Source organism: Acanthochromis polyacanthus, chromosome 5 (assembly GCF_021347895.1).
Source record: "Acanthochromis polyacanthus isolate Apoly-LR-REF ecotype Palm Island chromosome 5, KAUST_Apoly_ChrSc, whole genome shotgun sequence".
Classification (NCBI taxonomy): Eukaryota; Metazoa; Chordata; class Actinopteri; family Pomacentridae; genus Acanthochromis; species Acanthochromis polyacanthus.
Window position 1 is genome coordinate 16466147 of NC_067117.1, and position 21864 is coordinate 16488010.

The window sequence follows — 21864 nt, forward strand, 5'->3', positions numbered from 1 at the left end:
ACAGCCTGCAGTTCAACCCAGTTGAGCCGAAAATAATTTTTGTCATATGACAGTTGGTCACAGCTAGGACATAAATGACTTCACAGTTGTACGTCTGTGTTTATACAGACTTTTTTTTCACAAAGGTAAAATCAAGTGATTTTGGTCAAGGATCCCGATTTTAAGCGTCGATTTGGCTAAGTTTTCCGACAGAATTGCACACACAAATGCTTAGTTCAAGGACAATCAGAAGGTTGAAAACGTGATGATTCTTGCTATTTTAACAGTTTCTTGCTATGACAAATGGTGTCAGTTTTGCAGTTATTAAACGATAACGAGCCTTTCAAACTGTCTGCAGGATTGATCTACTGTTCTGAGGACATAGTGGACTAGAGCTATGCAAATTAGTCTGAACCACTTTGTTTGGTTCCTACTTACAGAGTCAGGGATTTGTGCAAACACCAGATTTCCAGCAAACATAGCGCTGACAGCTAACATACACTAGCTTTAAATGAGAGTCATTTAAGGCCTTTCACATCTTATTTTGTTCATCATTATCCTCACAACACAACGCAGGAAAGGAGCTGACATATCTATCCCAAGACAGATCTTTACTATCAAGGAAATTACTTATCTCTCATTAGTGCAAAGTGAACCAAAGTACACCAAATTACTGTTTAAAAGGGATTTCCAAATTAATTCAAACCAGATCCTAATCAGCAGGAGCGCATGACTGGACTTTGTGCCCTAATGAGATGAAACTGAAAACAACCCAGGACCTGAAATTAGCGGAAATCCACATCAAAAGCTCCCTGCTGTGTATTCACTCATACATTAAGTTCTCTCTTCTTTTCCCTAATAGTGGAGGGAATTTGGCAAAAAAAAAAACATCCAAGTAACGCTCTTTGGCTGAGTCTTCTCTGCCCAAAGGCTTCCTGGAACTGGAGTAAACATGCGATACAATCTGTGGATTTTCACAAGAACAAGAAAAGATTTCTCAACTGTTTTTGGAAGCGATAAATTCAGTCTATTTTCATGACCTCTGCATTAATATTCAGTATACCTCTAGATCGTTCACAGTCATGAAAATGTAGGAGTTCTGCGGCAGCGATATCGCAGGGAAAAGAAGTATATTTTTCCAGAGTGAACACAGTGTCCTTTGGTAATTTCTCTGCTAGTAACATCTTGTTCTTTGTAATGTTTTGAGTGTGTGCGTGTGTGTGTGTGTGTGTGTGTGTGTGTGTGTGTGTGTGATATTAGTAACTTGAACCTAAAGGCACAGAGTGAGGCTTGTGTGTTTTTCTTTGTGTCTGTCATCACAGGCACTCTGTTGAAGCGCATACACATATAATTGTCCGTGTGTCTGAGCGTGCACAGAAACACACACATTTCCACTGCCACTCTGTAGGCTGCACATTCCAACACCCATGAATATCACAAACAGCAGTCTCGGCTCGCATTTGTGACTATATTGGTGCGCTTACTGATGACCGCAGAGAGACTTTGTGCAAATAACTGCGCCTGAGCAGGAGGAGCTGCCAGAGGAGAAACAGACAGACAGAGAGAGAGAAAGAGAGAGAGAGAGAGGCCATTGTTCACTTCTGTGTGTTTGTGTCAGATGTGACGACAGGATGAATAGCTGAAGAACCTGATTGTGAATAGTTGTAATGCGACTCGCTCCTCTTACAAGTTGTGTGTGTGTGTGTGTGTGTGTGTGTGTGTGTGTGTGTGTGTGTGTGTGTGTGTGTGTGTGTGTGTGTGTGTGTGTGTGTGTGTGTGTGTGTGAAAGAAGGAGAAAGGCCGGCTGGCTGGGGAGTCCCGTGTTTTAAGTTTCAAAGTCAGAGAGCTGCAATTTGCCCAACTAAAGGAGTGGGAGTGAAGCCTATATTGCCTTAAGAGTGAAGGAAAATCAGACAACTTTTTTTTTTGGCATCCCCCTCCTCCTTGCATTTGTGTCCTTCTTTCCTTAAAGCAGCAACAGGGGGCAGGGTGCTGCTAGGCAGGGAGGGTAATTGTCTCAAGGTGTGGAGAGAGCTCAGCAGGCTGATATTGTGTAGCTCTGCTCCCTCCAGTGCATCATTGTCGTGTGTGTGTATGGCTGTGTGAGTGAAAAACAGGTAAAAACAGGGCATAAGTAAGAGAGTGCTGCAAAAAAAAAAAGAGTTATTTTCCAAATAAAACCAACTGCCGAAATGGTGTTTGCTGCCGTCCTCCAAATTATCATGAAAAAAATATTTTAAAAATGGATTCAGGGTGTTGGGAGATATATAAACAAAGGCAGGAGAAAAACAAAGAAAACAGAGAATTGTAACATACAGGAGGAATATGAAGCATATGAAGCCACAGGCAGGACAAGTTGGGAAGTCAGTGTGTGTGTGTGTGTGTGTGAAGGGGGTGTTAGAGCCCCAGTGGGGGTTTCTTCCAGAGTTCATCCTTCTTGAACGAGGGAAGGAAAGGGAGGAGGAGAGGGAGGAGGGCGAGTTTGTCTCGTATACAAACTATCCAGACTTCGGGCCAATGTGGTTCGCCTGCAGCGGAGTCGCACTTCAGTGTGACTGAAGTTTCCAATAAGCTCCGGGAGGGAGGATAACAGAATCCATTTGAACTGGACTGAAAGAATTCAATTAGATAGCCGCACATGCCAAGACCAAATGGAAAGAGATAAAGAAGAGCTTCAGGAGACACATAAAACTTTGTGCAGCAGGACGGGATTTTCTGCTGAGAAACACAGAATGATTCACGGACTGAAACCAAATGCAAAAAATGTGAATTATTTATTAATTGACCTAATTAGGGCGAGCCAATAAGAGCCGATCAAGTTGCAGACGGCTGATAGATTTTTAATAAACTCATTTGAATATATGTCTTCCTAAAAAAAAACAGTTTTACATTTTTCTTTTAGTTCAACCTCCTTTTTCTTGCTTTCTTGTCTCTTTTAAAGTTTCTTTTTTTTTTATTTTTTTTTTTAGAAATTTGTACATATTTGGAAGAACTTATTGATAATTTCCTTGGAGGTTTTCTTGAAACAACAATGTAATGAACAATGTAATTTAGCATCAATTAGAAACAAATGTTTACCTAGAAAAGATCCCATTAATCATTTAGTTGCTGGTTTAGCCCTGGGAGTCTTTTATTTTGTGCCCAGCAGATCATATGTGTAAATGTGAAATTAATCTACACTGTATGATGCAGTTCAACATATGTAAATATAAATGAGTTTGGCGGTTCTTTTTAAATTCCTCGAGTAAAACAAAATGTTGTAAAACTAAATCCGACCAATTAAAATCTGATAAATTACTTAAAACTTTGCTTTTATTATCAAACTAAAAAATTATCAAGTGACAATGGAGCATTTCTCTTTTTTGCTTGATTTAATGGATTTCATGTTACCTTCTCTTTGCATTTTATACAAGCTTTTACGAATAATGATAATAAAAATAGGTAATCATACATATGCAATTGAATATGCCTTTATTTTGGTTGCATGTGAGCAGGTGAGTTCCTGCACAGAACAATTACAGTGAAAGCTGAGAAAATTATCAATTGGCACCTTCACTACATTCCCTCTCACTGGGTTTCGTTCTGCTCCAAACAGACTCTGTGAGGAGGGAGATGCTTCTTGTCCGCCTTAAGGTGGGCAAAGCTGAGCCGTCTGTGAGAGCGACTATTTGTTCCCTGCCGTGATGGAACAAAAAGAACAAGTAGAAGATGAGAATAGGGGAGGCGAGGAGTGTTTGTTTTCATTTGCCGAATATGAAACATGAAGAGGTGAGTTTGAAAACTTGAAGGAGAAAAGAGGGAGGGAGAGGAGTTTGGTGTGAGGCCAATCGGACCTCAGAAGCACACCTCCTCAGGCTGTATGACCCTCCTCTTTCTGCTTCTTCAACCCCACCCCCTTTTTTTTCAGGAGTGGGAGAGCGTGCAGATAGTTGGCTGTGACTGTGGTGGAGTGTGAGAGGCCCAGAGAGCCAGCGAGAGGGGAGCTGAGATCAGTTACAGCAGACAGGGCAGAGCAGGCGAGTGGTACAGAGAGGGTGGAAGCAGTCGGTGTTGTAGAACAGAAATAAGGTGAGAAAAGAGAGTCAGGAAGGAGTGATTCAGTCCTTGTGGAGGACTCAGTCTGGGAGAGACAGAAGAGGAAGCCAGAGGGCAGAGGCAGGGGCAAATACAGACAGACAGACAGACAGACAGACAGACAGAGAACACCTGGACCGAGCAGGGCATTAAGTTACGTTAAGTCCCAGGGAGCTGTTTCTGAGAATATCTGAGAACAATAGCTTTGAGAGGAGCATGTTTGACTGCATGGAGGCTCTGGGTCTGGCCCCTCGGCCCCTCTTTGATGTGTCCAGACAAGGCTCCTGCATGCTGGGTAAGGCCACCCCTTACTTCTCCGGCTTGGACCCCTTTGCCTGGGCCGGGACCAGCAGCGTCCAGTGTGAGTATGCAACATGTACCGTCCATCCAGCTGTGTGTGTGTTAATGTGTGTCCTTATCAAAGCCCCAGTTGTGTTATCACGCAGCAGGAAGAGTCGGATTCCTTTTCGATCATATGTGCCAGTTCTCACCCTGCACTTTGTTTGTTTATGTGCTCAGCGTGCTTTTGTGATTGAGAGTGAGTGAGTCGGGGAGTGTATTTATACATCACGCCGTTTGTTTTCTTTATGAATGACTTCACATGATTGACAGCTCTGCCAAACAATGCAGGGACTTAACCCGGTGATGTGTCCAGAAAATAACAAGCGCCCAACAGAAACAGCACTGACAGATTGAAGGCAAACGGGACTTACAATTCTGACACACAAAAAGCCACAGCTAGTTAGAAAACTGGCCACTTCTAAAAGATAAATGAAGTTCACCATATGAGCAGTCTTTTACTTTGCATTGATTTGTGTTTGCACTGATGCCAAGAAGTTATATTAAACCGAGAAACTGTTATTTAAAGATGCGGTATGAATCATTTGACACAAAAACACTCCGTTTCCCAACTTGAGACATTCTTTACCCTCAAAAGACCAGAGTAAGAAAGGCACAGATTGCATCAGGTATTCAGACATACAAAAAATCTAATCATCCACACAGGAACTGTTACTCAGACAAACACTGCGGCGATAAATGAGAGAAAGTCCCTCTATCTAGTAAAAATAATAAGCAGACCTTTTGTTATTGTCATGGAGTCTGTTTCACACTTTTTGATTACACTTGGCTCAGTGACTTAGAAAATCAAACATTGATTTTATCTGTCCATAGAAACGACCTGCAGAGAGTGTGTGCATGTGTGCCGGATAAAATACGTCTTCTCCTACTTTCCTCCAGTGATTTGGGACGTCCCCGCTGAGCTCCTTAAGTCTATTTGTCTTCAGTAATTATTTAGATACCAGTGCATCATAGCCTGTCAGGACCACAGTGCTCACTAATGATGATAGATGAGCAGTCAGGATGACAAACACCACAGCAGGGCCTGTTTCAACTCGCTGTGGAGCTTTGCCAGATGCCAGGCTGAAAGACAAATGTCCACAAATGTCCATTAATCATGTTTTCTTTATATGAAATTTGGCTCTTTTTTCCTTGTCTTTTTTTTTTTTAAGCCATGCAGGTTGCACGTCTTGGTGTCAGCCACGAAACTGTATGTGCACAGATTTTTATTCAAACATGGTAGCAAAAAAAGTAAAAAAGAGCCTTTTATCCAAATAACCCGTTAACATTAATGTTCAGCAGCATGCAAAAATGTGTTGGTCATGAGGCGAGTAACACCATTCATACTGCAGCTTTATTTCTTCTTCAACACGAAGGTGGTCAGTTTTAAATTCCTCTGCTGAGAACTGGACTTTAAGTGATTCGTTGATTAACTTATTGATTAATTAATATGAATGATCAGATTAATGTTTTTTTTCCAAGCAAAACCTTCACCTTTTGCCTTTTGAGCTTCTCCAATCTGAATGATTTGCTGCTTTCTTCAGTTTTAAATCACTGTGAAATGAATATTTTGGAGAAGACGTTCAAAGACGTCGCCTCGGGCTGTTTTCACATTTTCATTTTCTGTCAGTTTGCATGAATTTTTTTGATTTAGTAAGAAAATAATTGTTAATTTCAGACATGTTTATAGAGAAGGTCACCCTTTTCATGATCTGATTGTTCAAAATTTCACAAATTGTGTGTTCTTCTGGGGCCCTTTGCTTACTTTTTTTACAGACTGAGATCAAATCAAAACAATTAATCTCATTTATTTAAGATTTTACATTTTATGTCATTGTAGTTAGAAAAAATGCACATTATGTTTAACCAATGGAGTCTAACGAGTGGAATTAAAGTGCAATCTTTGAGAACAAAATTGAGACACTGCCTCCTGTTTGACAATGACAAATTAGATAATGACCCTTGTCACTAATACATGACGAGCTGTGACCCTGACAGGACTGTTTTCTTTATTTCTTGTGTGTAATCTTGTATTTATCGCAGGGAACCCTATTACCTGCTGCACACTTTTATCTCCTAATCAGAAAGTGAACAACTGATGAATCTACTTTCTGAGAACATGTTGTGTTGGACGTTGTGGCTCTAAATTCCTGAGAGCATTTTGGCCTGACACACACACACACACACACACACACACACACACACACACACACACCACACACACACACACACACACACACACACTGCCTCTCCAGTGTGTGTGTGTGTGTGTGTGTGTGTGTCAGAGGGGGGGTCATCTCTTCCTGGTCTTTTTTGTGTGAGGCAGTTCAGCACCTCTTTGCCTTCCTTTGTTTCAACGTCAGGAGGTATTAAAGGCAGCGGTTACATGCCGAAGTCTGTCTCTCTCTCTGTCACTGCCTCTTGTGCGCCGTGACATTTGTTTTTCTCTTCTTTTGAAGATCTCCCCTCTTTCTTCCAACAGTATGCCCCCACCCCCCCAAAAAAAGCAATAATGTGTGTTTATTCTTTGCTCGCCCATGGATCCGTTTACATGCCTCGTGTTGTGTAACCAAGAGCTTTTAATGATTTAATTACAATTACAAAGGCTCAATTAAGAGATTAAGGAGTGTGTAGGGGCAGTTTAAAGAGACGAGGCCTGAAAGGAGGGTGGCAGGATGAGGCTGGAATTTGGGATTAAGCCCACTGTTTCCCTTTGTGTCTCCATGTTTCAGGCCTTGAGGGGAAACACTCTTGTCTTCATTCAGTGATAATCTCCTTTTTCTTGGGCACCCTCTCTTTAAAATGGGCTCTTCAAAGCTACTTTAAGAATGGAGCATCATATCATCACACAGGAGGAGCACGGATAGCTGGGAGATGCTCTCATAGGAATTAACTGACAAAGACAGGAGGTTTTATGCTGGATATATGAGATTTAAGAAATGGTGGGTGTTGCATTCATTTGTTGGACAAAAAAGACTTACATCATTGTTTTGATTGTATACACAGCGGTGTCTTTAATGCACTTTGGTGATGTGTGTCACTCGGCAAAGGCGTGTGCTTGTTCTCTTGATGCCAATAGGCTCTTTCTTAAGGAGTGGTGAGGAACAAACTGCCCTGTGAATGTGGAAATTCAAGTTCAGGGTTTACGTATGTGTTTGTGTGTGAAGGCAGAGATCCTTGAATTATTTAATGAAACAGCTTTTCCATCATTGCATGCTCAAACTATTTAATAACAACCAGACCATGTGAATACGAAGGCATGTGAAGTTATTGGGTGCTGCTGAACATTTTATGACTTGAACAAACAAGCTAAACGCTGTTTTTTATATATTCAGATGTTTTCAGTAGTGGCGGTGGCGGAACAAAAATGAAGGTTTCAAATTATTTTGTGGGTAATAGAACTTACATTAAAATCTTTCTGGATTCATCGAAACTCAAAAATGAACAACATGAAGAGTTTTCATTTTCCTTTTGTTTACAGGCAGACATCCCTCTCTCTGGTCAAATAGAATTATCAGAGAAAATACCACGACGGATTGTTTAGTTGTTGTGAATCATGCAGACCAAGTTATAACTCATATCTGGTCATTCACAGTAATTCTGCTGTAGTTCCACGTAATCATCCTTCATTTCTCTTTGACTGTGACACCTTTAGCTGCTCAGAATGCACACATGGCAAATAGATTATCTGTGGTTGCACAATAGATCTAATTTACCTAAATTAGCCTATTTAAAATGATAGGAAAAGCATATTTTTGCAATTGAAGCTGTTCTATAAAAGCTGTAGGAGCAGATGCCCCTAGTTAGAGATTGTTCTGGAGTGAAAGTGATTCAAACCAACATTTTGTGAGTCGTGTTCCAGCTTGTCTCTGATTTTGGCGTCACAGCTCACAGGCCAGTTTTCGCCACATTAACTTTCACAGAGTTTGTTCTTTTGATGATTCTGATTTATTGATGTGCCCTACAGTTTTCTCTAATCCCTTGCATTAGCGCTGCCAAATGTGAATCACTTGTAGAAATAATTTAATAAAGAGCTGCTTTAAGTCGCTTTCAAAATGTAATCTTTCAAACAAGGTATGAGATTGTTTCACACTATCATCTAACCATGGAGCAGTGATATCTTTGTTTTTTCATGACAAAGTGCATTTTTTAAGTGTTTAAAATCTTACCACATGTTACCACACTGCCTGATGTCTGCTCATGTCTGCTCTTGACCTTTACACACCCAGACTTTACTGCTAAAAAAACCCACTGAGTTTGGCAGAAGATGCATTTGTGATGTTATGTTGATCCCCAGTATTGGCTATATGGACTCTGTAATATTGAAATAGGGGGAAAAATATAAAGCTGGGTTTATTGGGAGTTATAAATAAAAAGAAAGGGACAAAAGGGACAAACCTAAATTTAACAACCGGTCCCATAAATGCACCCTCCCCCACACGCTGCAGACAAAGACCAACTCCTTGACCATGAAAAACAATATTCCATGACAGTGATCTTCCAGGTTTTTAAACTTTGTTTGGCATTACGGTCACATTATCATGAATTCTGCTCTTTTGCCGCATATTTTCACTGTGCGTCTGACATTGCAAAACTCGACTGTGAAGGGGTTTGCAGGGTCCCCGGCTTTTTTCCAGGTTTTCTGTTTTTGTAACCAAGCTTGTGCAAATGTGTGTGTGTGTGTGTGTGTGTGTGTGTGTGTGTGTGTGTGTGTGTGTGTGTGTGTGTGTGTGTGTGTGTGTGTGTGTGTGTGTGTGTGCTATTGTGCACTGCTGTGTGTTTGTGTGTCCCTGCCTCCTTTTTAAGTGTTTGGTGCTGTTTTTTATGGAGCCATCTCCTGGACAGTAGCCTGGTTTTCACAGCCTTTCCTTTAAAAGGCGCTGCCAATGACAGGAAGGGCTCCTCCTCCTGCCAGGGCAGGAAGGCAGGAGAGGACAGAGGGGGGAAGAGGGTTATTAGCCAGGGTTGAGTTCGGGGGAGGGATGGGTAGGAGGATGGAGAGGGGGGGGCACTGGTATTGAACTTAAAACAGCTGATGAAAGGGATTGTCACTCAGATCTCCCCCATCTCCTCCCTGCTGTCGTGGTAATTACTTGCTCAGCATATTTGAGGTTGAAACTCTGCCCCGCTGTTTATTTGCTCATAATACAGCAACTTTGAGGATGACACATACATATTATGATGTAAATCTGAGTCAAAATTTGTTTTAGTTGCCTCTTTGAAATGGACTTAAACGAGGCTTCCTTGTGTTGCAGCCATAGAATAATGAAGCATATTTGCCCCAGCGTTTCCTCCCCCTCGCTCCATGTTTCTGAGTGTTGTTGCACTCAAAGTCACACAGAGACCCATCACACGCTGTCCGACCGGCCAGTACAGCGGCCCACACACACATATTCACATGTGCACGCACATTCCACAGCATGCCGTCGAACATTTCATGAGGGGAGAAGTTCTGCAAAAGCTGAATTTGTCCCTGAAATTAATCTACATTAGGAAAAAATGCTAATCTTAAAGGCATTTCTGTTGTCTTATGAATCTTTATGTACTTTATTACAGTCTTGTATGTGTCAGTACTATTTGATACTATTTCACAGAATTCTGATCGGGCTCCAAAAGAAGCAATAAATAAGAATATGTCACAGATACAGTTTATTAGGCTCTTTGTTACCGTCTTTAGCTGCATCTTCCACTACTTCTCCTCACTGCGAGACTCAGAGGAGCCTCCAGGCCAAAGTCTAGTTCAATAAGATGTGCGATGTTGGCAGGCTGAGCCAGACTGCAGGTCCTATAGGCCATGTGTCACACTGTTTAGTCCACACAGACACTCTGTGAGGAATGGAGGAACACCTTCAGCCAGTCTTTGTGTGTGTGACTGTGCGCACATTCAGGCTGTAAAACTGATACTGCTGCAGCGTGAAGGCAGGAATTATCAGCCACTGTGTCTCCATTCTCATATACTTGTTAATACCAAATGGCAGATCAGTTCTGTCCAGCTGAAACATCAGCTTTGTCACAGTAAAATATCTGCGCTGGATGCCAAATGGACAGCTGGGCATCTGCTCTGGCAGAAAAGGAAGCTGTCCTAAATCTATACCACATATTAATTCCAAGCATTTTGCAGTATTTCCTAAAAAACACACAGAGAATTCACAGTAAAAACACGAGATTTTATGTGTCTCTTATCGATTATTATAAAATCAGCTCAGTCAAACAGCGAGAACACTATTCCAGGCTTTGATGTTGCTGTATTTGCAATATTTGTTGTCGTTAGAAAAGATTTGTACTCTTCTCGGGAGCAGTATCTCAGCTCCTGCAGAGCTTCGACTCTCAGGCATCAGAGCTGATAAGGAAGGTGTCTGCTTTCGAAGGGGCATCTGTTGTCTAAACAGAGATGTGCTGATCTGACAACAAACACTGAGGAAATGTGAGAGGAGGAAGATGGAAAAGACACATGGAAACAAGACGGGTATATGAAGCGAAGCAGCGCATAGGAATATTGCTGTGTGGTGACGCAGTAGATAGAAAGAGAATTTTATTTTGGAGTTAAACTCTTAAGTAGACGGAGTTTAGTATTATTTAAAGCCCTGCAAGTAGATGATGAAATGAGTCAGATGACAGGTTATATTTATAGTTTTGATTGCATGTGAAGCGCTGTGCAGAGGAGCTGTATCAGGTTGGCTGATTAGGCCGATTCACATGAGTCCATGTCGTCTGCTCGGCGTCCAATAGCGGTGTGCTGATTGATGTTGTGACACACTGAGGGGTGAGATGTAGGTTAAGAAGAGAGAGGTATTTTTTCAATCCCAGGCTCTGAGGCTGAGCTCAGTTCAGGGTGATGACAGCCGCTGACAGTTTTTGGCTTCTCTCCCTCTTTCTCCACGCCAGGTAAAGTCCCCTCCTCCATCCTCCTCGCTCTCTCTCCTGCCTTCAAGCCCAGCGTCTCTCGCCCTGTCTCCCTCCGTCAGGTTCCTCTGAGTCACGTCCCTCCTCACCCGCTCTCACCACCCTCAGACGGTGTCAGTCACTACCTCTCTCCTGGCGCCAGATGCAGCTTCTCCGTTTCAATGGGAGCTATTTTTCCATTTGTTCTCTCAGGGACACTTTTACATTGTCAGTGTTACTATATAAACAGAAAACAGTGATCAGGTTACAGTGCCACTCATTCAGCTCCAAGCTCCTTCACCTCCACCTCCCACACCTCAGCTCCTAATGCCCCAAAACTGAATGCATCACACTATTTACTGCTCACCCAGCAGCTCTTTGTTTATTCATAAACTCGTGCATGAAACATGATACATTTTCCAACATCTGTCATCTCACCTACTGTGTCTGAAGATTGTGTAACATTTGCAGCATTTTCTGGTAGAAGTCGAACAAACAGGCAGAAATGAGAATCTCATAATCAGGTAGTTTGATCTGTTTGACCAGAGACATCACAATTTACCATCTTTTTTCCGTTTTGATTAATCTGCAGATTACTTTCTTAATCCATGATTAATTTGTTGTAAAGTGTGAGAAAATAGTGAAAAATGCCTGTGAGAACTTCCTGAAGGCCAAGCTGCTCTCTTTAAATATCGTATTTAATTTCCAAAACATACTGATAGATTTAATATCACACAGCTCAACAAAAAGCACCATATCCACACAAGCAAGACGCTAGAGGCTTGTATGTTGGTGCGTTGTCCAGTCACATAACACATAAACTTTATCAATCTGAATGCCCTTTCAGTGTTATTCTGTAGTGGTTGTTTCATTCTTTTCTTTCATTTGTTGTTGGATAATAATGTTGTCTCAGTATAGACGAATCCTTGCGCTTTATTCAAAATATAACAAATGTTTGGTTATAGACAATGTGGAATCGGGGGATTTTTGGCATTTCCCCTTGAAAAACTTAACCCTCTGAATCTTAAAGCTGCTTTTAAAAAAATAAAAAGCCAAAATGCTATCATTTCCCAAAGCTAGAAACAGTAAATACAGAATAAATCATAGGATTTCCAACTTCAAGAAGATCTCTTCACTCTAGGACTCCCATTTTTTTTAAAAAAAACATAACTTAATCTTGATGCATTAAAATAATCTTTTTTTTCCATGTCTTGTTTAAAAAAAGGTTTCAAATAACTTGATTCTGTAAAAAAAAAAAAAAAAAAAAATCTGCGGCCTTTTGTGCAATTATAAAGTCATTAGTGACTCAGCTACACTGGCAGTCATGTAAGAAAAATCCAGGGACTTTTCAGCTAAACTGGACTGAAGTGCAGGCTGCGTTTATACAGAACATGCATGTCTGAAATATCTGAAAGAAAGCAAATGTAGATCGATAGATAGATTTTTTGCGTAAAATTTGTGATTTATAGCATTATAACTGTGTCACTACACAACATGAATGTTTCCGTTCTCTTTATTTCTAGCCATGTTTGTGCTGTTTTCATAGAGGTGCTAGATTTTAGAGAATTAGTCCCCAGTGTGTAAAAATGTGACGGGAGCAAAAAAGACCAGAAGATTATTGGGGTTCAGAGAGCTAAACAAGTAATCAGTTGTCAGTATAGTTGCTGATCAACTAATTACTTCTCCCACATCAAAATCCAAGTCTTTTCCATTTTCACAACTGAGCCGGCTGACACTGCTTATACTGTTGTAAACATGTTTTCTAAAATTCTTTGCGGTAAATAAAGCGGTAAGACAAAAAAAAAACATTGAGTAATTTATGAGAAACTCTCCTTTGTTCTGGCTTTCTCTTACAGAGTGCACACATAACTTACCGGTACATTAATTTATTTATTTCAAGTCAAAACAAAGCAGTCCACACCACTAAATAATTCCAGTTAGACAACACATGAGTCAACTGAATACCAGCTTCACCACTTGTTAGTCATTTCTTAAATGTGGGGAACAGAAAGACACTTTTTAATGTTCTGTCAGCACAGCAGGTCTGAGTTATAATGTTTGAAGAAGGCCTGGAAATCTGAATTCGCTGCGAGCAAGTTAAAAATGACAAGAATATTGTTAAAATTCACCCTGGGACTGAAAAACAACAGAAATGTTTGAATTTATGGACGTTTGTCATGAGAGGAGTAATGGGTGGGAGTGTAGCGATCCCAATTGCTGTGTTTTGTGTTTCCACTTCACATTATGCTCAATAACAGTTCCCCCGCTGACTCCCACTTCTATTAAAATGTGTCAAAACCAGTTAGCTTCATGCAGATTATCTCAAAGTAAGTAAAGAACAGTAAAAACAAGAAAAAGATGAGTGCGTCAGTGGATAGAAGAAGGTGTACTGGGTGCTCTTCAGGATCTAGTAGAAAAAATCCATTTAAATAGCAAAAAGAAGAAGAGAGATCCGAGGCACTCCGAGTTCCTAAAAGTACTTTATTAATACATGGACAGCAGTTTACGCATTTCGGCCACTACACGGCCTTTGTCAGAACATAATCATGTCTTGTCGATTATGTTCTGACGAAGGCCGTGTAGTGATCGAAACGCGTAAACTGCCGTCCATGTATTAATAAAGGACTTTGAGGAACTCTGAGTGCCTCGGATCTCTCTTCTTTAAGTAAAGAACAGGTTTTAATGTTACATCACTCTTTTTCAGCTGATAAAAAAAACATAATTTATTTGAATTTATTTGCTTAAAATTGGGTTTAATTGATCACTCCAAAATTAGTGTTGCTCTCTATTGATTAATTGGTCAACCAGCTGATTAGTGTGTGCAGCCATGATTAAATGAACGTAGTGTTGCATCATCTGACCACATCTCTGAATCTTAAAGCGGGCTGCTGGTCTTGTAGTTAGCATTGGCCTTCTTCAGTCAAGGTCAAAGTTAAATAGTCGGGATTTTATTTAACCTCTCGGCCACTGGGAAGTTTTTGTCCTCGGACTCACCTCCTTCTTACCCTTTCTTTCTCCTTTCATTTTTCCCCTCTCTGTTTTTATTAGATTATTCCTTTGTGCCTTTGCCTCTGTTTTTTGAAACCTTACCACTCTTGTTAATGACGAGCTGCGGGTTCAGGTTGGGGTTGATGCGGTGGGGTGAGGGCCACATTTGGTTCAGTCCTGTGCTATCCATTGAAGGTGACAGGAGGGGCTGTGACTTTGGGTTTTTGACCCCAGATTCTTTATTTTTACTAGGAAGGGATCCAAGGATGGAGCTGTTGATGTGAATAGCTGCCCAAGGTGACTGGATCCCAATAAAGAGTCCGTCACCCTGGCTGGGGGCCTCCTTCCCATCCGAGACACAACCTTTATAGGGCTGCTTATGAGCCTGGGCAACTATTAAACCCTGTCCAGCCTGCACTGAGGAATTTAGGGCCAGGAAACAAGGGAGTGGGGGTGGGAATGGGCAAAGGGAGGTGAAGTTGGGGTGACTGAAGGTGAAAGTTGAAAGGCACGTTCGAAGGAATCTGGTTGTTCTTTAGTCATCACCTTTAAATGCGTACCAGGCGTGCTGTAGTTTCACTCTCTGTTCTGAGGAGCCGCAGTTTTAAACAGCTGGATGAACTTGGAGCTTTTTTTTCTTTTTCTTTTTTTACATTGTTTGTTTTTAGCCGCTTTCATTAGCAAGCAGTCAAATGACTTTGCCTGTGGCCAGCATATGGCGTTATACAGTGTGCCATTTTCTTTAGCGAGACAGTGAGAAAGAGCAGAGGGGAGACAGCCGAGTCTCATAAACATCCCACCTCTGTTTGTTCACATGGGGCTCGAGGTATATGGGCAGGTCTGGTTGAACGGCCTTTCAAATAAAAGTGTGAGCATGTGTGCACGCAGGCACACACACAAAAATTCAGATGTCAGTCAAAAAGTCAACAGAGGCATCTCGCTCCCCCCACTCACCAGTAAATGGAGAAGCCAATCAAATCTCAGCTGCCAATCAGCATTTTATCAGCAGGGCCATCTGGCCATCAGCTAATTGTGTCTCTTTTAAGTCCCTGTCAATCAGCAGCGTCCCCTCTCCCCTCCTTTTTCTCTTAAAAATGTCTGCCTTTGAGCTTGCCTTCTGGCTCCAAGGGGTGGCCTGCATGTGGTTGGGGGGTTGTTTGTTGGCCACCGTCTCTTAATCAGTAGTTGTATTAGCTTGCAGCATAGTTTGAATGCTCGAATACAAACCTTAAATGTGTTTTTTTTCTTTTCCGTCTGCAGCGGTGGAGACCCAGAGCACCAGCTCAGAGGAGATGGTGCCCAGCTCTCCTTCTCCTCCTCCACCTCCTCGGGTCTACAAGCCGTGCTTTGTGTGCCAGGACAAGTCATCTGGTTATCACTATGGAGTGAGCTCCTGTGAGGGCTGCAAGGTAAGTGGAGCCAGAGGTGCACGCAGAGTTTACAGGACATGTATAACGTTGAGGTCCGCTGAGAAGAAAGTCAGAGTGAGAACCTTATGTTCGCCCAGAGTCTGGCAGATGTGCATGGAAGCATAGCTGCTATGTGATGTTGTTTAGCTGCCCTCTAGTGCATGACTACGTGTATTGCATATTATTAATACAGCAGCTAAATCCATGTGGATGTGACCAACGAATTGGACTGTATAAGTCAAATAAAACTGTTCTAAAAGTAGAATTAACGCCTAAAGTGAAATGGAAAAGAACCCAGCATACAAATAATTTCTGTTCCGGCTTCATACAAATAGTAATAAATTATTGTTTACTGTTAAATGCATCTCCCCATTTCCCAAAAAACACGGAAAAGACTGAGGACCCTGGTTCCTACAGTGCAGTACCCACCACCCTGCATTCTTTGCACATACGACCTCATGTTTAATAGCTGATCTGGCATTTTACTATATACAGAACAATCTTGCTCTCACAGTGGAATTTTATTTTTATTCATGTTTTTACACAGTGTATTCTTGTATTCTTTTATTTCATCTTCATTCTATTTTTGGTAATGACGTTATTTTTTGCTTGGATTTCCAAAGAGCTGCTTTTGTTGTTTTTCAGCAATGACAATAAAGACCTATTCTACTCAGTTACAGGAACAGATTGAATCAAGACAAGATAAATCTTTAATAATCCCCCCAAAAAAACTCTTGAAAATTGATGTTGCACTCTTGTTGTTCCTCTTCATGGATTTTTTTTAATAAAAAGCAAAAGATTTATACGATCTGAAGATAAACAAGAGTCGATACTTTGGTGCCTTTTGACTTACTTACTCCGAGTTAGATATGGAGAGCTCTGACCACTATTATATTTCTTTTCTGCTTAAGAATCTCATCACAAAAGGTGCAAACAGATTGTTTTATGATAACAGAGCACAGCTGTCTGCGTCTCTAAAGCTGGGCTAGATTAACTGTTTTCCTCTTTCCAGTCCTTTTGTTGAGCTAAAAAAATGGATTAGTGTGACATCTGACAATGATATTATTATCAGAGAGCTTAAGAAAAACTTTTAGAGTATAGTATTTCTTTCTCTGTAGCAGTGTACAAGGCTTTTTCTGTTATCTGTCTCAGGGATTTTTCCGGCGCAGCATCCAAAAGAATATGGTGTACACCTGCCACCGAGACAAGAACTGCCAGATCAACAAAGTGACCCGCAACCGCTGCCAGTACTGTCGGCTGCAGAAGTGCTTTGAGGTCGGAATGTCCAAAGAAGGTCGGTGTCTTCAAGTTAGTAGCACATGGAGAGTTGGGTTTGTTTTATTTGAAAGTGGAATTAAATATTGATCCTGTGTTTCACCTGAAGCGGTGCGCAATGACAGGAACAAAAAGAAGAAGGACGTGAAGGAGGAGGTGGTGCTGCCAGAGAACTATGAGCTTAGTGGAGAGCTGGAGGAGCTGGTTAACAAAGTCAGCAAAGCACACCAAGAGACCTTCCCGTCTCTGTGTCAACTAGGAAAATACACCACAGTGAGTTTTTCTTTATTGTAAACTTGCATCCACTTCTCATTCCTCACACTCCACTGAAGCTCACCGCTTTGCAGGAAGGACAATCACAGTATAAACCCTGCACAGTCACACAGACCAAAGTGTCCCTCTTTCTCTCTCCCAGAATTCAAGTGCTGACCACAGAGTACAGCTGGACTTGGGCCTGTGGGATAAGTTCAGTGAGCTCTCCACTAAGTGCATTATAAAGATTGTGGAGTTTGCCAAGCGGCTACCAGGCTTCACTACGCTCACCATCGCTGACCAGATCACCCTCCTCAAATCTGCATGTCTGGACATCCTGGTACTAGCTTCACGCTCCTGTTACTTCTCTTCTTTAACCTGCAGCTCTTCACCTCCCTAACGCCCGTTCATCTGTCACGCTGCTTCATACAATACGAAACTGTGCTACTGAACAGCTGCCATTTTATTCGGAACATTATCTGAAAATTTACGAGCTGTTCAATTTCTCTTTTGTCTCGACTTTCTCATTTTCTTTCCCCTGAGTAGATGCTGAGGATATGCACCCGCTACACACCAGAACAGGACACAATGACCTTCTCAGATGGCCTGACTCTTAACAGGACCCAGATGCACAATGCTGGCTTTGGCCCCCTCACAGACCTGGTGTTTGCCTTCGCCGGTCAGCTGCTGCCTTTGGAGATGGACGACACAGAGACGGGGCTCCTCAGTGCGATTTGTCTCATCTGTGGAGGTGAGTCTGGCTCGCTGTTCTGCATCTGTTCATCTCCACCTATAGTCGAGGGAACAAAATAAGTTCATAGTTTAGTATCCAGCCACTAGTATGAAGCCTCTAAAATTGTTATTTTGCTTCATGGTTTTGCAGTTTTCTCTCTATCATCTTGTCAGCTGTTTGTTAATTTCCTCTACATTGCTACATGCGTCTTGCTCACACAGATCGAATGGACTTGGAGGAGCCGGAGAAAGTAGACAAGCTGCAGGAACCGCTGCTAGAGGCGCTGAAGATCTACACCCGCCGCAGACGCCCAAACAAGCCTCACATGTTTCCCCGCATGCTGATGAAAGTCACAGACCTTCGAGGAATCAGCACTAAAGGTCAGCTGATTTTTTTTCCCACAGTTTCGGAGTAAATTTCAGTATCAGATCTCACTTCTTATGTTACAGCCCGGCTCATTGGGAAAAGAGAAGCAACAAAGAACAATCAGCTGTTGTTTAACCAAAGATAATATTGTGTTTTTAATTACATGATACCTTCATCAGCACAAACACAGTTAACAAATAATGAGGATGGAGGTTGCTATGCTCAAAAAAGAAAATATATAAAAAGTTATCACACTCACCTGTTCAGTTTTAACAAAATACAAGCTTTAAAATGAAAACCTGATTTAGTTAGCCGACTTTCTCCAAAACAAAAGTGCAAAAGGTGTAACAGTCCTATCTAGTGTCTTGCAGTTTTGTTTTGTTTTTAACGAGGAGGTCATGGTGTCCAAATGAGAGTCTCTACTCTTACCCAACTTCCTGCCAGCGCTTTTAAACATAGATTTACAGATAGATGTGGTTTGGTTGGAGGTTTACGTGCTAACAGTTAAATATATATTCATGTGCCTGTAGGTGCAGAAAGGGCCATCACACTAAAGACAGAGATCCCAGGGCCCATGCCTCCGCTGATCCGGGAGATGCTGGAGAACCCCGAGGCCTTCGAGGACAGCAGCGACTCAGGTGACAGCGCTGCGGCTGCTCCCCCTGCCATCCAAGCCATCAAGCAAGAAGAGAAGTCCACGTACGAGTCAGAGGAGGAGGAGGAAGAGGACGACTACTGGGATGAGGAGAAAGAGCGAGGGGCGGACAGTGACGGAGAGCCGTGGGGGGAGACGTCAGCCGGGGCGTTGGCTGCTCAAAAGAAAAGCGTGACGCAGTGAGAAGAAGCCGCAGATCGCTGAGCCTCACTGAGCAATATCACCTCCCAGGAACCTCACAGATTTAGGCTCTTAAACATCCTAAATGGTGTTTTCACACAGCACATATCTACTTAAACTGTACATATAGACTGAAAGGAAAAATGTGTTCAATTCAGAATAGGAAGTAAAAGCACTACATTTCAGTGGATTGGTGAGGGCACTATTAAAACAAATCGCTGTGCCAGACTGTGTTAAAGATATTTGAAAAAGTGTTTTGTCCACACAAAGAGAGGAATTGTTGGACAGAAGTAAATGCACTCCTCCGCTATCTGTTAAGGGCTATGCTTTGTATAAAATTGATGGTGAAAATACATTGCAACAACAGAACTCTACATGGTGTCCGTATGCCGCAAATGTCTTCTCAGAATTACCTTTATTACTATTTGGAAATATGCTACTTATTTTTTCAATGTATGTTTTTTTTTTCTAAGCATGTACACATTTCTGTTCTGTGTTTATGCCTGTTTGTGAGACCTTGTTTTTTTTTTGGTTTTTTTTGTTTTTTTGGGGGGGGGGTTGTATATTTTTCACTCAGTCCTGCTCTCATTTGACTGGACGTGTGTTTTATAAGCTTTAATTGTACACGTTTCTGCTTTATCGGACACAGTGAAAAGCAATAGTAAAAAAAAAAGGAAAAAGAGCAATAGCAAAGAGAGAGGGAGTCATGAGCAGGACTCAAACTCGCAGTGTGACAAGCACATGGTTATGTACGTTATCCTTCTGATTCATAAAAACCTCTGATGAGTATAATGTAACCTGACAGAGAACAAGAGGAACTTTAATTTCACCTCTGGTGCTTGTTGGCCAAATAAGAGAAATGCAAAACAAATGCAGGAACATATCTCCACCTCTCAACAATACGCATGTACAATAATCTAACAGCTGAATCTGCAGGGTAGATTTAATGTCATCACAGTCTCAGGTTGATTCTTTCAGGGCCATTTGTCTCTAGAGTGTTTTCCCCCAACAAAACTCCCCCATCAGAGCTTCTTCTTACACCACAGAGTTGGTTAAAAATCTTCCAATATAATCATGTCCTTGGTGCAGCAACCAAGTACAGGTAAGCCATAACATTTTAATTTCCTGAAGAGCGAGCAAAGAATCCTCCCAACAGATAAAACCCCAAAAATCCATTTACGTTACAGAAACCTCAGGTGTGTGAGTGTGTGTGTGTGCAAGTGAGAGCATGAACCAAAACGCAGTGATGCTGTAGAGATGTTACTGTCATCACTGCATCTTCCACAGATAGTGTTTAGTCCACCTACTAGCATCTGTAAACTGATTTGCAAAACTAAAGAAAAACAAAACAAAATCTGAAAATTTTAAAAGATTCTCATGACTTCCGGTGGACTGCAGGCCACTGATGCGAGCTGACAGAGAATCGTATCACCATTTGCTACTTACCATTGATAAATATCGCACTTCTCTGAGGTTACAACATAAACAAAACAATCGCTTCCTGTCGGCTGAATCGCAGGGCAACAGTTTCCAATGATGTGTGTTCATGTGTGCTGTATTTAATGAGTGATGCAAAACATGGATTTTGTAAAAAATAAATACTTATAATCTGTTTTTCATCAAGACTATACAACTTTTTTTACAGAAGATGTATAAAACTGACATTATTTGCGTTATTTGAGGAGAGGATTCTCCATCAGCACATTGACCTTAATGGCGTGAAACATTGCAGCAACGCAGCTGCAACATATTGTTGATGTAGTTTCAAAAGTGAAGCTCAAGTGAGAAATCTGAAAAAGACACGAGTAGAAATCAGCTCTGATACGACCATTGTGGCACCACACCAGCTTTAACACCAGATTTAAAGCCATCGAGGACACAGAAGTTTATCAAAAATCAAAGAGTGATGCCATAATTCTGTTTTTTTTAGACTGATAAGTTGTGATTTTGTCACTAAGGATGGGAACATCACAACCATATGACTGAGATAAAAGACAAAACATATCTTTAATGTTTTCCTTCACTCTGCTCTTCACAATATTTTGCATATCATCAGCCAAGTCTACATAAATGTTGTTTATTATTTAAAGATGTTTCTGAATCATATAACCATGACATGTTGGGGCGGGGGGGAGACACATTTCTGTTTCTTTTATCTGTTCCTTAAACTTATTTCTTTTCCTGAATTTGAGCCGGTGCAATAAATAAGCCATGGAGAAGGTCAGCGAGGCCTAAACTCATAATGATAAAAAATACAAAAGCATGTGATTTTAGAAAGAAGACCAAAGATAGGTATGACATTACATTTGGATAGAAACAAAACAATCTTAATATAAATTCTAATAGGGTTCTATATGTATTCACTTGTTTTTTGCGATGGCAGGATATTTCAAGATCTCAAATGACCTTTAAATCTTGACTCATCTCTGTTACATTTTGTTGTTGAATTTTAACTGATGTCTTACTTTTTATAAACACGGTTTCTGTAGCAAATGTATGTATTGTCTTCATGTTCAGGGATGATTCAAACTCCTCGCGAGTTTTATTTCAATCTGACTTGTAGCAAAATAGTTCTGATGGACACACACACAGTAATACAACAACTGGGCTGAAATGTTCTTGTTTTTATGTATTTTTATGAGAAGTTAATACTATTTTTGCTTTTTTTTGTTGCCTATTATTTGCTGTTTGTTGTTTCTTGTATTTTGATAAAGGCGCTTTTTGTTCTCAGA

At 41.2% G+C, this 21864-nt stretch overlaps 1 protein-coding gene across 1 annotated transcript; it reads left to right on the forward strand.

Annotated features, from left to right (window-relative positions):
- Positions 1–3898: 3898 nt before the first annotated feature.
- Positions 3899–21864, forward strand: LOC110960672 (retinoic acid receptor gamma-A-like). The gene is made up of 8 exons (XM_022208015.2): positions 3899–4414; positions 15523–15671; positions 16824–16965; positions 17056–17219; positions 17362–17538; positions 17745–17949; positions 18153–18311; positions 18828–21864. Exons 1-8 carry the CDS (start codon positions 4270–4272, stop codon positions 19133–19135), a joined length of 1449 nt encoding a protein of 482 aa, XP_022063707.1. The 5' UTR covers positions 3899–4269; the 3' UTR covers positions 19136–21864.